Source organism: Rhinoderma darwinii, chromosome 6 (genome assembly GCF_050947455.1).
Source record: "Rhinoderma darwinii isolate aRhiDar2 chromosome 6, aRhiDar2.hap1, whole genome shotgun sequence".
NCBI classification, from domain to species: domain Eukaryota; kingdom Metazoa; phylum Chordata; class Amphibia; order Anura; family Rhinodermatidae; genus Rhinoderma; species Rhinoderma darwinii.
The window spans coordinates 95,802,469-95,820,198 of record NC_134692.1 but is presented as its reverse complement, the minus strand read 5'-3'; the positions used below and the strand labels follow the sequence as shown (position 1 = coordinate 95,820,198).

Here is a 17,730-nt window from a genome sequence, read left to right as displayed (position 1 = left end):
GACCTGTGGGCGGAAATACGTCACCACATGAGATTTTCTTTTTCAGCGGAATTGTTTGTCTTGAAGTTGGTTTCCCCAGACTGAACCGTGGTGACCTGCTGGCGGAAGTACGTCACCTCACAAGAACTACTGGCAGAAGTGCCTGTTGTCTGCGCTATTCTTTCTTCTGGCTGCGTTGTGAGCATGCTGCTATTCTGTCCAACTTGCGGCAATGTGCTGATTGTAGAAGAGGGGCAGAAATGCTACAGGTTCGCCTGCAATACTTGCCCCTATGTGCACAATGTTAATCGCAAGGTATATTGGTTATATGATGTTATGTAATGAAATTATCCGCACGTCACTTAAAATCATGTATTGGTGCTGTCCAGTATTAGAAAAACATGGGCACTTTCTTCCAAATACAGCACCACGACTGTCCGGCTGTGTGTGGTATTCAGTCTCATTCACGTCAATGGAGCTGAGCTGTAATACCGGACACACTATTGGACGGATGTGGCGCTGTATTTGGCAGAAAGCAGCCCTGTATTTCTTATCCTGGGCTTTGAAGGCAGGAGAGATTACACGAGCCATTATTGTTTTTTTAGTGCCAATATTGATACTTTCCCACTATTCACTCATCAGTTTGTTGCCACATCTGTCAGAGTTTTCCACGTTCTCTGATGACCTATCCACCGGATAGGTCATCAGGATATGATTGGTGCGAGTCCGACCCCCGGAGCCCTCACCGATCAGCGGCTGCCTCCGGGCACCGGACAATATTGCCGGTAGTAGATGCTTAGGTCAAAGAATAGCGGCCGAGCTGCAGTTCTACCGAATGGCCGCTATGCAGTGGTCAGAGCGATCTGTTTCTGGCTCCAACTACTGCATATAGTTCAAAACATCCGGTAGCGGGATCAGCTGATCGGTGCGGAGTCCGGGTTTCTGACCCACACCGATCATATACTGATGACTTATCCGGTGGATAGGTCATCGGTTGTCCGATAGTGGACAACCCCTTTAATACTACACAGCTCAGCTATTCCTTATCAGCAGGTTACAGCTTGTTTTGTAGTCCACATCCCATATACTCACTATAGATACGTCTGTTGCCTGCTGGTGGAAACACATCATCTGCAGAAGATTATAACATGCACCAGCTGCTTTGCAGTATTTATTACTGGGGGTTATATACAGGGATGATGGTTATATACAGGAATAATGGCTGGTATATAAATCCCCATCATCCCTGTATATAAAGCCCCCTTCATCCCTGTGTATAAACCTCCATCATCCCTGTATATACCAGTCAGGCTGGTATATACAGGGATGATTAAGGGTTCTACACAGTAACAGGGATGATGTTTGGTATATACAGGGGTAATGGAGGTTATATACTCTTTCAGTCACTTTCACAGAGGTCTGCAACACTTTCTAATGCAAACTCCTCCGTCAGATGTCAGAGAAAAGATTAAAGGCTCTGTACGCGCGCTATATATATATATATACATACATACATACATATGTGGGTATCTATCAGTGTGTTTGATGCAAATTTCTATTTCGTTTTTATTAATAACTATATTTACTTTTTGAGATACAGCTGCTTTGTATCCTGTATACAGAGCAGCTGTAACTAGCTCTGACAGCTGAATCCGTCCAGACTGACAGGTTCAGTGACAGCGGGTCCTGCATGTCTCTGACACAGGATCCATCTGTTATCGATCACATCCAAGTTATGAACTTAGGCTTCCTTCACATCTGCGTCGGGGTTCCCTTCATGTGTTACGGCAGACTTTTCCATCAGGGGAACTCATGAACGGAAACCATAGCTTTCCGTTTGCATTACCATTGATTTCAACGGTGACGCTTCCGTTATTAATGGTTTCCGCTTGTCTCCGTTCCGTAAGGTTTCAGTTTTTCTGGCGGAATCAATAGTGCAGTCGACTACGCTATTGATTCCGCAAAAAAAAAAATGAAACCTTATGGAACAGAGACAAACGGATGCCATTAGCAACCGAAGCGTTACCATTGAAATCAATGGTACTGCAAACGGAAAGCTATGTTTGCCGTTTGGTTTCTGTCCGGTTTCCGTTCATGAGTTCCCCTGACTGAAAGGTCTGACGGAACCCATGAACGGAAGCCTGACGCAGATGTGAACGAGGCCTTACATGTGATCGGCAACAGCTCGATCCTGCGTGCATGATGCGTTGGGGGCCCCACTGGGTTGGGGTCCACTCAGATATGGTTCACCCCCTGTGCTAAACCCCTAGCTACGCCTCTGACACAGCGTCTTATGTGTGGACCAGAAGCGAGTTTTTCTATGTAAAGCCTAATTCACACGAACGTGTCTGTTTTGCGTGCGTAAAGAACGCAGCGTTTTAATTGCATTGCAGTTCCGTGTAACATCTGTGTATGGTGCGTGTCTGCAGTTTTTACAAAAAAAAACTGAAGGAGGTGGTTTTCTTTTTCTCATAATTTCTTTAGCAACTGTTGCGTGAATCACAGACAGCACACGGATGACGTTCGTGTGCTGTCCGTGATTTTCACGCACCCATTGACTTCAATGGGTGCGTGATGCGCAAAAACGCACATGAATAGGACATGCAGTGAGTTTCACGCAGCGGATATGCGCTGCGTGAAAAACACAATGTCTGGCGCTATTGAAGTGCATAGGTCCGTGTGACGTCCGTTGTCCTAATGCGCCTAACACGTACGTGAAATACGCTCGTGTGAATAAGGCCTAAGTCTATGAGACCCAGAATGTGAGTCTCATAGACTTACATAGAGAAACTGGCTTCCGGTCTGCAAATAAATCGGCGAGTCAGTTTACAGATCACAGGGGAGCCGAACGGAGTCTGCGTTTTGTATAATAGACTCTCTGTGAGCAAATAAATCTAATTCAGATGTACAAGATGGCCATTAAAAATTTTATGGGAGTTCTACTTTAATGATAGCAATTTTTTTTATTTTTTTTGTCGCATTTCAAACTCCATAACGATTCCATTTTTGGGGTACATAAAATTTATTGATGAACTTTTTAACTTTGTTTTTTGGGGAGGTAATGAAAAAAAACTAATTTCAGCATTCTTTTTGGTGACTTAAAGAGTCTCTGTCACCAGATTTTGCAACCCCTATCTGCTATTGCAGCAGATAGGCGCTGCAATGTAGATTACAGTAACGTTTTTATTTTTAAAAAACGAGCATTTTTGGCCAAGTTATGACCATTTTTGTAGTTATGCAAATGAGGCTTGCAAAAGTCCAAGTGGGTGTGTTTAAAAGTAAAAGTCCAAGTGGGCGTGTATTATGTGCGTACATCGGGGCGTTTTTAATACTTTTACTAGCTGGGTGTTCTGATGAGAAGTATCATCCACTTCTCTTCAGAACGCCCAGCTTCTGGCAGTGCAGACACAACGTGTTCTCGAGAGATCACGCTGTGTCGTCACTCACAGGTCCTGCATCGTGTCAGACGAGCGGGGACACATCGGCACCAGAGGCTACAGATGATTCTGCAGCAGCATCGGCGTTTGCAGGTAAGTAGCTACATCGACTTACCTGCTAACGCCGATGCTGCTGCAGAATCAACTGAAGCCTCTGGTGCCGATGTGTCCGACACGATGCAGGACCTGTGAGTGACGTCACAGATCTGCACTGCCAGAAGCTGGGCGTTCTGAAGAGAAGTGGATGATACTTCTCGTCAGAGCGCCCAGCTAGTAAAAGTATTAAAAACGCCCTGATGTACGCACATAATACACGCCCACTTGGACTTTTACTTTTAAACACACCCACTTGGACTTTTGCAAGCCTCATTTGCATAACTACAAAAATGGTCATAACTTGGCCAAAAATGCTCGTTTTTTAAAAATAAAAACGTTACTGTAATCTACATTGCAGCGCCTATCTGCTGCAATAGCAGATAGGGGCTGCAAAATCTGGTGACAGAGCCTCTTTAAGGGGAAGGGACAATCAGGTAGCAGACTTCTTGAGCAAAAGACAGTTTCTGCAGTCGGAGTGGTGCCTGAATCAGGATGTCTTCCAGATGATTGTGGCCAGGTGGGGGAATCCTTCCATAGACCTGTTCGCTACCAGGGAGAACAAGAAGGTGCCCAGATTATTTTCCCTAGATCCCAGGGAATATCCAGTAGCAGTAGATGCTCTCTCCTAGAGTTGGAGCCTGAAACAGGGTTATGCCCGCCCCCCCTCGGTCTACTTCCGAGAGTTTTAAAAAAAGATCAGAGAAGACATAGCCTCGGTAATCCTAATTGCTCCATTATGCCCAAAGAGGCCGTGGTATTCTTCAGAGAATCTCCTTATTCAGTTCCAGGGTCCAAATGGCAGTTCAGCAGCTAGCAGACCGACTATAGCACGGTGTATTAAACAGGCCATACACTTAGCCTATGTGGACCAGAACACTAATCCCCCAGAGTTCTTTGGAGCTCATTCCACCAGAGTTGTATCTACTTTTTGGGCTGAAAGAGCCAACGCGCATCTCGAGACCAGATTTTCTTCAGGGTGGCTACATGTAGCTCATCCCACGCCTTTGTTAAACATTATAGATTACAGCTACATTCAGTTACTGACTTAGCTTTTGGTAGGAAAGTTCTTCAAGCTGTCGTCCCATCCTAAAACTGGGGTTCTATCTTACATCTCCAAGGGTGCTCTCATAGGTGAAAGGGTAAAATATTGATTACTTACCTGTAATCGGTTTTTCATGAGCCTATGACAGCACCCCCTTAGTTTCCCACCCTTCAGTAAACTTCCTTGATATCTCTTGTATATAGTGTATATATATATATATATATATATATATATGGTGCGGGGTAGCCTTTCACTAAGCATATATAGATAAAAGATAACTAATTCTCATCCTGAGTTCTTTCTAAAGATTGGGTGTGTGGAGAGGTGTGTCCTTTTTTTTAATATCGACCGGCTTCCTGTCCAGCGAATGGGATGTCTCTCCAGGGGTGCTGTTATAGGTTCATGAAAAAACGATTACCGGTAAGTAATCAAACTTTTCATAGCTTGTACAAACTGACACATTGTTCACTGTGAAATATGAAAAACAAGAGGACAGGGAGTCATGCACTATTAAAAATAGAAAACTCTTTTTATTGTAGCAAAAAACTAAAACACATGGTAAAATACCGAAAGATCCAAACAGTATAACTGTCTGCGGCTATACAATGTAAAACCAACACCACAAGATATCAAAGCATGAGGGTATATAAATGCTTGTATCATATAAGACACTAAGCAGACGTACCATGTGTTTTAGCTTTTTGCTACAATAAAGATTTTTCTGTTTTCAATAGTGCATGACTCCCTGTCCTCGTGATTTTCATATGACTGTTTTGGAGTTTTTTCTATTTCTGCTACTTAGAATTATTTTGGAGGTGTAGTGCCGTAACTTGGGGAAACACCTAGCTTCTATATTTTGTCCTGTGAGACATATGTTTATGTGAAATATGAATTAATATTCCCTTTTCCCATCCCTTGGTTGAACTTGATGGACATGTCTTTTTTTTTCAGCCGTACCAACTATGTAACTGAATGCCGATTGAGCCAATAAGGGTCAGTTCACACAGTTTTTTGACGCGGAAAAAACGGCCGAAAATCCTCCCATTGATTTCAATGGAAGGCGGATGCGTATTTTCCCCACAAGCGGAAAAACAGTCTCACGGGAAAAAGAAGCGACATGCCCTATCTTCGGGCGTGTACGTCTCTGACCTCCCATTGACATCAATGGGAGGCAGAGAAAGCGTATTTCGCTGCGGTTTTTTTCCCTCGTCGCTCAATGGCCGCGGGCGAAAAACGCTGCGAAAATCGGCGTGCAGGCAGAGCAAAATCTGCCTCAAACTTCCAAACAAAATTTTGAGGCAGCTGAGGAAGATTTTCTGCCTGCAAAAAACTGTTTGAACCCAGCCTAAGGAGGAGTGGTCTTTGCAATGTGGCAAATGTCTGCACTTGGCTAGGGCTACAATACGACTTTGGCCAAGACACGGGTCGCACTGCTAAAGATGCCGGCTTCGCAGGTAATTCAAGTAAAATGTGCTTTGCGACCCACAAGTTGCCGCGAGACCACAGTCGCAAGTAATCCAAACCAGCTGGACTTCTTGCGACGTGCAAAGTGGCGACATGTACTTTCATTAATTGAGATGCAGGCAACGGGGCATGGCGATCTTTGGCCAAGTGACCTGTGTAGTAGCCAAAGTCACGTTCTAGCCGTATCCTTAATCTTATTTAATCATAGTTTGTAATTTGTTTGCCTCTTTAGGTAACTAGCAGAAAGTATCCTAAACTCAAGGAGGTTGATGATGTTCTGGGAGGCTCTGCAGCATGGGAGAATGTTGACTCAACTGCAGGTAAGAGTCCTTTTCGTATTGTAATTCTCGACTCCTGAATAGACGACGACTGCAGATAAGCAGCGTCGGATCATGGACACCTTGCGGTTCTGCTGAACCTCGAATTGCAATGTCCCATTCCCAGTACAGCAGTTGCTATGCTATACAGCCAGGTTACAGATGACTGGAACCATGGGACTAGGGCCGGGCGATTTTGCCAAAAAATACACTTTTCGATTTGAATCTCGTTTTTCTTTATATAAATAACACTCTAACGCCTTCACGCACCCAGACGTGCTGTGCGGGAGGGTGAAGCTTGGAGGGCGCTCACGCCCTGTATTTTACAGCGGACACCCGGGACTAACAGCCCTCTAGGGGGGCTGATAAAGCATGTAAAAAAAAAAAAGAATAAAATTGAGTAGTTTTAATAGTAAAAAAATATTAAAAGTAAAAAAAAAAACAACCACATTTTCCCCCTAAAGTAATGTAAAAAAAAAAAAAAGTTAACAAAATTGGTATTGCCGCATCCGTAAAAGTCTGAGCTATTACACTGAAGCGTTATTTAATGCGCACGGTGAACGCCGTAAAAAGAAAAAGTAAACCGCCAAAATCGCTGTTTTTTTGGTCAACCTAGCTCTCCAAATAATTTAATAAGTGATCAAAAAGTTCTATATACCAAAAAATGGTACCGATAAAAACTACAGCTAGTCCTGCAAAAAATAAGCCCTCACACGGCTCAATCGGTGAAAAAATAAAAAAAAGTTATGGCTGTCAGAATGTGGCGAAGCAAACCATTTTTTTTTTTTTTTTAACAAAACGTTTATTATCGATAAAAGTAGTAAAATATAAAAAAATATGTTTGGTATCACCATAATCGTATTGAGCCACAGAATAAACATAAGTTGTCATTTTTACCGCATGGTGAGAGCCGTAAAAACGAAACCCAAAAAACAATTGAGTTATCAGTTTTTTCCAACTTCAGCCCGCAAATAATTTTTTTTTTCCGTTTCCCAGTACATTATATGAAACTATAAATGGTACCAAAACTACAACTCCTCCCGCAAAAAATAAGCCCTCACACCATTCTATTGATGGGAAAATAAAAATAAGTTATGGCTTTTGGAATGCGGGAAATGAAAAATCAAAAAATGGCTTCGTCCCGAAGGGGTTAGCATATATTGCTAGAATTAGTGTACGTAACTTCACAACTTTTAACCTCTGCAAATACTTTATTTTGTCATAAATACAATTGGAAAAATGTCTAATTGATTATAACTTCTGTGGTCCCCGACAGGGAACAGGTCAACAGAATCTATAATCAATGAGGCGCTGCGTGCACTAACATCCCTTTTCTACCCGTCACCACCTCAGCTGATCTCTGACATTGCCGGATTCACACGACCATGAATGGACCGTGAAAAATAGTCTGTGTGTCAGCCGTATTTCCCAGCCCGATCACGGTACATGTGAACGGGACTCCTGGCATCTGTCATTTAGACTGCAGTCACACGACAGTGAAAAAAAACGGCCATTAAAGACTGATCAATTGTCAGTTTTTCTTGTCCATTTTGCATCAGTGTCTCCAAATTCTCATCCATTTCCAGGCCATCTTTCATGGCCGTAAAAGAAATCGGAAAAAAAAGGATGGATTTCATTTGTCAGGGTAGACAGTGCCACAATCCCTTGCAGATAGCACCCCCCACTTAGATCGTACCTCAGGGAGGCGGGTGGTGCTGCGATCTACATGTGGGGGCGCTATCTACACGGGAGGGGGATGGTGGTGCGATCTACAAAGGTAGATCGCACCACCATCCCCCTCCCGTGTAGATAGCGCCCCCACATGTAGATCGCAGCACCACCCGCCTCCCTTGTAAATCGCAGCACCACACGCCTCCCTTGTAGATCGCAGCACCACACGCCTCCCTTGTAAATCGCAGCACCACACGCCTCCCTTGTAGATCGCAGCACCACACGCCTCCCTTGTAGATCACACCCCCCTTTCTTGTAGATTACGCCGCTGTAGCTGCCACTAGGAGCTGAATCCCCGGCCAGAAGTTGCCGACGCTTTGGCCGGGGAATCAGCTCCTAGTGGGAGCCACAGTGGCACAATCTATAAGGGGTTGTGGTGTGATCTACTAGGTACAAGGGGGGGTTCAATGTACAAGGGGGGTGGTGCGATCTGCAAGAGGGTGGCATCGACAGCAGCGCAATCTATAAGGGGGGGGCGGTGCGATCTGCTGGGGGGGGGGGGGGTGTTATCTACAGCAGGGTGGAATTGCTATATACTAGTAGCCCCTGCTTCCTCCGTGGAACTTCTGTTCCATGCTGTATCATTTTGTTCAGTACAGAGCAGCAGTTACATGGGGAAGCAGAGACAGAACGGGGCGGACCAGGCAGTGACGAGGCAGTGGGGCAGAGCTTCATCCTGCAGCACGGCGCCACTAAAGAATCGATTCTATGATTCTGTTAAAAAATGAAGGATGTAAGAATGTAAATGCACTAAAATGTAGCATAAAAACGACATTACAATTGGATCGACATGTTTTCATTTGTTTGAAATGTAATTTGTTTATGTTCTTGTCTTACCAGAACCCTGTCCGAAGTGTGAGCATCCAAGGGCGTATTTCATGCAGATCCAGACCAGATCAGCTGATGAGCCAATGACTACATTTTACAAGTGTTGCAATCTACCGTGTGGCCACCGATGGAGAGATTGATCTTTCCTTTTTATGTTTTATTTGTCATTGTTTAACTGTATTATTTCTGCCATCTGCAAAAACTTTATAAAATTGTTTATTTAAAACCGGTCAATAAGGATTGTTTTCTTTAACCCCTTCCCGCCGCAGCCCTTTTTCAGATTTTCATTTTCGTTTTTTCCTCCCCACCTTCCAAAAGCCATAACTTCTTTATTTTTCCGTCAATATAGTCCTATGAGGGCTTTATTTTTGCAGGACGAGTTGTAGTTTTTCGTAGCACCATTTATTTTGACATTTAATGTACTAGGAAACAGGGGAAAAAATATTTGTGGGATAGAAAATGAAAAAAAGAGTGATTCCTCCATGTTTTTTGCGCGCTGTTTTTACGGAATTCACTGTGCAATTAAAACAACCTGTTGACTTTATTCTGTGGGTCAATAAGATTACGGCGATACCAAATATATGTAGGTTTTTCTATATTTTACTACTTTTACAAGTAAAAACCGAAGTGTAAAAACTAAAATTTATTTTGTGTCGCCAAATTCCAAGAGCCATAACTTTTTTATTTTTCCGTCGATTAAGTGGTATGAGGGCTTATTTTTTGTGGGATAAGCTGTAGTTTTTAATAATACCATTTTGGTGTACATGCAACGTTTTGATCACTTTTTATTTCATTTTTTGTGGGAGATTAGGTGACCAAAAAATAGAGATTCTGGCGTTTAAAATTTTTTTTTTTTTTTTTTTACGGCGTTCACCATGCGGGTTAAATAATGATATATTGTAATAGTTCAGACTTTTACGGACGCGGCGATACCAATTATGTTTGGTTATTTTTTTACTATGCTCTAGGGGGAAAATTGGGGAAAAAAGTTTTTTTTTTAACTTTTAATTTTTATTTATTTAAAGAGGCTCTGTCACCAGATTTTGCAGCCCCTATCTGCTATTGCAGCAGATAGGCGCTGCAATGTAGATTACAGTAACGTTTTTATTTTTAAAAAACGAGCATTTTTGGCCAAGTTATGACCATTATTGTATTTATGCAAATGAGGCTTGCAAAAGTCCAAGTGGGCGTGTTTAAAAGTAAAAGTCCAAGTGGGCGTGTATTATGTGCGTACATCGGGGCGTTTTTACTACTTTTACTAGCTGGGCGTTCTGACGAGAAGTATCATCCACTTCTCTTCAGAACGCCCAGCTTCTGGCAGTGCAGACACAGCCGTGTTCTCTAGAGATCACGCTGTGACGTCACTCACATGTCCTGCATCGTGTCAGACGAGCGAGGACACATCGGCACCAGAGGCTACAGTTGATTCTGCAGCATCATCTGTAGCCTCTGGTGCCGATGTGTCCTCGCTCGTCTGACACGATGCAGGACATGTGAGTGACGTCACAGCGTGATCTCTAGAGAACACGGCTGTGTCTGCACTGCCAGAAGCTGGGCGTTCTGAAGAGAAGTGGATGATACTTCTCGTCAGAACGCCCAGCTAGTAAAAGTAGTAAAAACGCCCCGATGTACGCACATAATACACGCCCACTTGGACTTTTGCAAGCCTCATTTGCATAAATACAATAATGGTCATAACTTGGCCAAAAATGCTCGTTTTTAAAAAATAAAAACGTTACTGTAATCTACATTGCAGCGCCGATCTGCTGCAATAGCAGATAGGGGTTGCAAAATCTGGTGACAGAGCCTCTTTAACTCATTTTTACTTTTTTTTTTATTAGTCCCACTAGGGGACTTCAACCAGCGATCGCTGCATTGCAGTATATCGTGATTCTGACAGGCATCTATTAAGCCCTAAGATGGCGGATCTGGGGGCCTTCATTAGGCCCCCAGGCAGCCATAGCAACCATTGCCCCCCCCCCCCCCGCGCAATTGTGTTGCGGGGGGCACAATGCACTGTTAGGGGGTTGCCCCCTCCCTCTTTCTAACGATTTAAATGCTGCGGTCGCTATTGACCGCAGCATTTAACGAGTTAAACGAGCGGGATCGCGCACGAGCATGATGCTGCTCGTTACTCTGAAGTGTCGGCTGTAACAAACAGCCGACACAGGCATCGTATGGAGCGGGTTCACTCCGTGAGCCCATTCCATACTTCCGCTACCCGACTTTGACGTATTGATATGTCAAATGTCGGGAAGGGGTTAATCCTCTAGTATTAACAGGTAAATCCATGCGTTGTTTTCTTTTAGTTGTTACCTCTGCTCACCCAGTTTGCAAACAGGATGTCTCACTCGGGACCCCTCTGAGCCATAGCGTAGAGCTGTATAAGTGCCTCCCGCAGTGATGAACTCGACCCATTTATGTGTTGCATGGACAAAAAATTAATTAAAGAGGCTCTGTCACCACATTATAAGTGCCCTATCTCATACATAATGTGATAGGCACTGTAATGTAGGTAACTGCAGTTGTTTTTATTTAGAAAAAACGATAACTTTTCACCAAGTTATGACCTATTTTAGCTTTATGCTAATAATTTCTTAATGCCCAGCTGGGCGTGTTTTTACTTTTGACCAAGTGCGCGTTGTAGAGAGAAGTGTATGACGCTGACCAATCGGCGTCATAAACTTCTCTCCATTACTCTGCACATAGTGATCTTGCTAGATCATGATGTGCAGTCACATACTCACACATTAACGTTACTGAAGTGTTTTGACAGTAAATAGACATCGCTTCCAGCCAGGACGCGATGTCTATTCACAATCCCGACACTTCGGTAATGTTTGTGTGGGACTTACAGCACAGCAAGCGTCATCTCGCTGTAAGCAAAAGAATACCCTCCTCACATGCACTTCGCACTGTGAGGAAGGGAAGGAGAGCCCTCTAGCGATGGAAGACACGGCCATCACTCGGGACACATTCCAGGGATGGCCGTGTATTACCCAGCCCCATAGACTTCTATGGGGGCGGGGAGAACGGATGAAAATAAGGCATGTCCCATTATTTGATGGGCGGGTTTCCGCTGCAGGAGAAGTCCCTGACTTCACTGTGTCCATATATGGACACAGTGATGTCATGCACTTCTGAAGCGGAATCCCCGAAGCTGTGGCCAGTGTTTCCGCTCCAGGAGAAGTCCCTGACTTCACTGTGTACATATATGGACACAGTGACGTCAGTCACTTCTGAAGCGGAATCCCCGACACTGTGGCCGGTGTCTCCGCTCCAGGAGAAGTACCTGACTTCACTGTCCATATATGGACAGTGAAGGTCAGGGACTTCTCCTGGAGAGGTGGCGCTATCTACAGACAGGTGTGGGAAGTGTTGTGTGGCACTGCCTACGGGGGGGGGTGTTGTGTGGCACTGCCTACGGGGGGGGGGGTGCTGTGTGGCACTGCCTACGGGGGAGGGGGTGCTGTGTGGCACTGCCTACGGGGGGGTGCTGTGTGGCACTGCCTACGGGGGAGGGGGTGCTGTGTGGCACTGCCTACGGGGGGGTGCTGCGTGGCACTGCCTACGGGGGGTGCTGTGTGGCACTGCCTGCGGGGGGAAGCTGCGTGGCACTGCCTACAAGGGGGCCTTGTGGCACTGCCTACAAGGGGGCCTTGTGGCACTGCCTACAAGGGGGCCTTGTGGCACTGCCTACAAGGGGGGTCGTGTGGCGCTGCCTACAAGGGGGGCTACGTGGCGCTGCCTACAAGGGGGGCTATGTGGCACTGCCTACGGAGGGAAGTGTGTGGCAAAAAATGTACAAATGAAATTCATGAGATTTTAAAACGGACAGGGAAAAAAACGGATGCAAAACGGGTCAAAATCGTCCGTTAAAAAACGGCAACACGGCCCGGAACGGATGTAAAACGGTCCAAAACGGACGTTTTTATCGGCCGACACTCGGAGCCTGTTGTGTGAATAGAGCTTTAGAAAAAATCACAACATTTAAGATGTTACACAAAGAGAATTAGTTCATGAGGTGGTACATCATTAAGTCGGGCCCATAAAACTGAGGTTATATGGGTGATGACCTCAGTTTTATGGGTATTAAAGGGAAGGGAAAGAGAAAGATGTGGTCTAAACTAAATGGTAAAAAAATTAGCTTTATTAGGTATGCATTAAAATAATTGTTAAAAGTCCATTGGTGCAAACGGTATATGTGAGTGACCCCCCAACTCACATACCTGGGCCTGAATAGGAAATAGATATTGTATGGAAGATGCCACTATTGTAATATCAAATGATTGCACTACCGCTGTTAAGCACTGGGTGGCACGTGTCACTGCACTGAACTGAGAAAATAGCTCCCGATAAGACAATGGAATCAGTGATGATATGGACCAATAGATCAGCTAGTAAGGCTAGCCCGTGCTGGAGGATGTACCGATACCAACGGGCAGTTGAGGAGACCGGTGTGGCCCACCAGAGGTATTGATTATTGAATTATTGGCCGCATACACACACAACGTTGTGCTGCGTTATAAATCGGCAGCTATCTGGACTTGATTGGAGTGAGTGTGATGTAGGTGTTTCCACTGTAAGGGATATAAGGTATTTCCACTGATTCTAATTGTATTGTACACATTATTAGATTGTAAATAATTGAAGGAGTATATAGCTGCGCTGGTGTGACAGCCAGCAGCTGTGGAAAAGTTGGTAGATAGTATTGATACGAGCCGCGCTGTTAAAACAGCGAACAGCTAATAGGGTTCAGAATTGACCCTACATTAAGTGGGTGACCAGATGTAATCTGGCCACTTGCACATTCAGCGTTGTTATTACGTTTGTATTGGACAGATTGTGAGTGCAGGTAAACCTGACCGCCGCTGTCTGCCTTGAAAGCAGCGAGTTGGAAAGCGGCTGTGAGGTGTGTCGCTGTCAGCTGGATGTAAACCCAGACACGGTAAAGAGCAACCGTTCACTGGATTTAGTCTTATACTGGAGCGGTTAAGATAAATCCGCCCAGTAAACTCGGTGTGTGGATCGAGCTGATTAATAGAGCAGTGAGGGTTCGATTAATTAGACCCCACTGGCTCGCTACGCCTCACCTATGGTCAGACTCGAGGAAAATAAATTGCAACCTCGGGGAGACTGTGCCTGGAGTTACCAGCCGTCAGACCGTATCATGGTGAAAGGTGAGGGAGATAACCCAGCTGATCTGAGTAGGACAGCGAGACACGCTAGTGGTATAGCGCAGTGAGACAGCTGACAACTGTCAGACGTATTGTGTGGCGTGATCTATTGAGAGCTGAACAGGGACAGCTCTGGCCATGTGTAGGCACCAAGGATAATAGATTAAAAACCCGACGCGCGTTTCGCCAGCATTCTGGCTTCTTCCAGGGGTGGGAGGCCGCCATTGAAGTGCCCTATAAATAGGGTCCTTCCTGATTGACAGTCTCAGAAACCAATCAGAGACCTCAGTCTCGACTGGTATAATATGGGTAGGATTCTCTATAAATTATTACGAGAAATTGCAAAAATTATTAGCAGGACACCATGACTGCAAAAGACTATGACAGGTTGATAGAAAAAGAAAGAGATAAGGAGGATAAATAATGAATTTTTACTTTCTAAAAAAACTGTCATTTTAATTTTATTATAAATTTAAAAAATAAATAAAATGGATTGTATATTGAATGGCATGTAAATCCTATGATGGTAATGACGGTATGCCTCGGACAGCGGAGAAAAAGGAAAATATATATATATATGAATATAAATTGAGTGGCAGCACGAAAGGTATATACTAATATAAATCTATTACAGAAAACATCCGAAGCCAAAATTTTCGTTGAGTCCAAATGGACTCACTGTTTTCATGTTGAAAATCCATTCGCTTTCCTTTTTCAAGAGTACTTGATCTAAATTGCCCCTTCTGATGCCCATGCGTATTTCACACAAGGCCCAGCCTTTGAGGGTTGTCCAGTTGGAATTATGAACATTCCCGAAGTGTCTGGCTATGGGGGTTGGATTAAATGGCTTATTTTTGATCCTGAAGTCCTGCTCATTTTTTGTAAAGTTGATTATGGAGTTAATGTGCTCACGGATCCGTATGCGCAGTTCTCTCTTGGTTTTCCCAATATATTTGAGACCGCATGGGCATTCGAGGCAGTAAACTACTCCAGAGGTGGAGCAGCTCATATGGTCAGAGATCCGATGGACATTACCAAAGGCATCTGTGAACTCTCGTTTGTCCACTAATACCCGACAGGCTCTACACATTTTACAAGGGTAGAAACCAGGATTAAGTACTGGCCTATTCTTGCTTGTTCTTGAAAAATGACTCTGGACCAGAATGTTTGAAATGGTCTTGCATTTTCTGTATCCCAGAGAGACCCTACTGGTGAGAAGGTTGTTGAGTACTGGGTCACTCAGTAAGATGTTCCAGTGACGGTTTAGAATGAGTGTCATTTCATCCCAACAGTCATTAAAGTCAGTGACAAATCGTGGTTGAGACCGTTCTGTAATAGTCTTTATTTTTGGAGTCAGCAGGGTTTCCCGATCTGTCCTCAGCGCCCAGTTGTAAGCTTTCTTGATGTTCCTTTTACTATAGTTCCTACATAACAGTCTGTTCTTCAATTCTGTTGCCCGAGTCTTGAAGAGCTGAAAGGTGGAACAGTTTCGTCTGAGCCTCAGGAATTCTCCCTTTGGAATGCCTCTGATGGTGTTAATGGAGTGAGCACTTGTGGCATCCAGAAGGCTATTGGTGGCTGTTTTTTTGCGATAAAGATCTGTCTCTATTATGCCCCGCTCGTTGGCAAAAAGCCTAACATCCAAAAAGGGAATGGACTGATGGTCATATGTTAAGGTCAATTTGAGGTTAAAGTTGTTGGTGTTCAACACCTCTACAAATTCTTCAAGTTCCCTAGAAGAGCCATTCCAGATGAGTAAAATGTCATCTATGAATCTGCGCCAGATATTAATCCTGGAGGTAAAATTCTCCATTTCGGGACAGAAAACGTGACATTCTTCCCACCAACCCAGATACAGGTTGGCAAAGGTGGGTGCCACCGCTGCTCCCATGGCTGTTCCTCGTAGCTGCAAATAAAACCTGCCATCGAAAAGGAAATAATTGTGTTTCAAAATAAACTTAAGTGCACGTAGGACAAAATTCTTCCGAGATGGATTATAGCCCTCCTTTCTTTGCAGGAAAAATTCAACCGCTGCACAGCCTACCTTGTGGTCTATGCTCGTATAGAGGGACTCCACGTCGCAAGTGGTGAGCCATTCATCCACCTCCAGGGAACTACCATTCAGGTCTTTGAGCACCTGCATGGTATCCCTGGTGTGGGAAGGTAACTGGTATACTAGTTCACGTAATTCTTCGTCTAACCAATGGTTACATTTTTCGGTCAGATTACCCACACCAGAGACAATTGGTCTCCCTGGGGGGTTAATGGGGTTCTTGTGCACTTTTGGGAGGAGATAAAATGTTGCGATCCTAGGGTGCTGTACCTTCAAGAAATCCCTCTCTCGAGCAATGATGGCCCCCTCTTCAAAACCATCTTGGATCATCTCATTATATTCCTTTAAGAATTGTTCAGTTGGGTCGCCCCAGAGTGGACGATAACAGGCTTTATCTAGTAGTTGCTTCTTGGCTTCCAGTAGATATTTTTCTTTGGACCAGATGACAACATTGCCCCCTTTATCTGAATTCTTAAAGACAACGTCTTCCCATTTACGTAATTCCTGGAGTGCCCGTTCTTCATCTGGGCTGAGATTATGAGAAAGCTGTTGCCCAGATAATGACAATAGATCCTGGGATACTAGGTCAACAAAGACTTTGATGGCCGGGCAACCTTCTAAGGAGGGCATGGTGAGGGTTTTGGACTTAACCTTTTGATTTTTTATGAGGGGTGGTCAGAGAATCAAAAACACCTTCACATTGTTGGGTAGAATTTTCCAACAGAAGTTCCTCTAGGTCTCCCAGTGTGTTTATTTCTACTTCTGAAAGACAATCAAGGTGAGCAGTATTTGACTGTCCCCCATTAATGATCTTATTTGGTCTATTAAACATTTTTTGGTAGAACAGTTTCCGCCCAAAGAGGTGAAGATCCTTGATTACGGTGAATTTATTAAGCTTCGTGGTTAAACAAAAATTAAAGCCCTTTCTAAGGACTGATAGTTGGGGACCCGTGAGGACATGACTAGAGAGATTGATGACTCTCAAACATTCCTCACTGGAATTTGTGTTACTATGAATCACTTTTTGTAGGGTCTCTGAGGTTCCTTCCTCCGTTGTTGTGAGCCCCTGAAACCCCACCTCCCTCTGTCCCGTAAAAAAGGCACCTCAGTGGTGGTGTTGTCAATGTTTCTATTGGGATTTCTACTCCTGCTGAATTGTCTACCCTGGGTTGACTGTGGATCTGATTCCGGGTCTGATATATCTGTCCCATCTGTACCTGTGTCAGAGAACTCATGTGGGTCCAGCGTCTCTTTGTGAGTTTGTATGTTAGTAGGTCTCCCAGTTTTGAACCTCTGGGATTTTTTCTTTCCCCAGTCATATATATCTCCTCTGGAGTAATCTCCCTTGTCTCGTGAGAATTTCTTCCTTTTCCGGTTTTTGATTTTAACTTCAACAGCATCTATATAATCTAATGTCTTTTTGAAAGCCTCTGCAAACGGTGTAGAGCCCTCATACTTCTCCAAGCTGGGTGTAAGTACTGTAAGGTCTTTCTCTACCAAATTAAGAATATGGGTTTCGTCCTCAATAAGTATGCCCATAAGTGTATTGGAACACACTGTAAGGGCTGATTCCCATTTCTCTTTGAGTCCTGGTTTGGACAGATCG

The 17,730-nt window shown here is 44.2% G+C and overlaps 2 protein-coding genes across 2 annotated transcripts in view; one reads left to right on the top strand and one right to left on the bottom strand.

The window, feature by feature from the left end:
• Positions 1-114, bottom strand: part of SNRNP25 (small nuclear ribonucleoprotein U11/U12 subunit 25) — a 58,557-nt gene extending 58,443 nt beyond the window's left edge. The window contains exon 1 of the mRNA XM_075830064.1: positions 4-114. The gene's annotated coding sequence lies outside the window, so the exon portion shown is untranslated. The remainder of the gene's footprint in view (positions 1-3) is intronic.
• On the top strand, positions 59-9,120 carry POLR3K (RNA polymerase III subunit K). The gene is made up of 3 exons (XM_075830071.1): positions 59-294; positions 6,251-6,338; positions 8,907-9,120. The coding sequence occupies exons 1-3, from the start codon at positions 184-186 to the stop codon at positions 9,032-9,034; spliced, it is 327 nt and encodes a 108-aa protein (XP_075686186.1). The 5' UTR covers positions 59-183; the 3' UTR covers positions 9,035-9,120.
• The last annotated feature ends 8,610 nt before the right edge of the window (positions 9,121-17,730 follow it).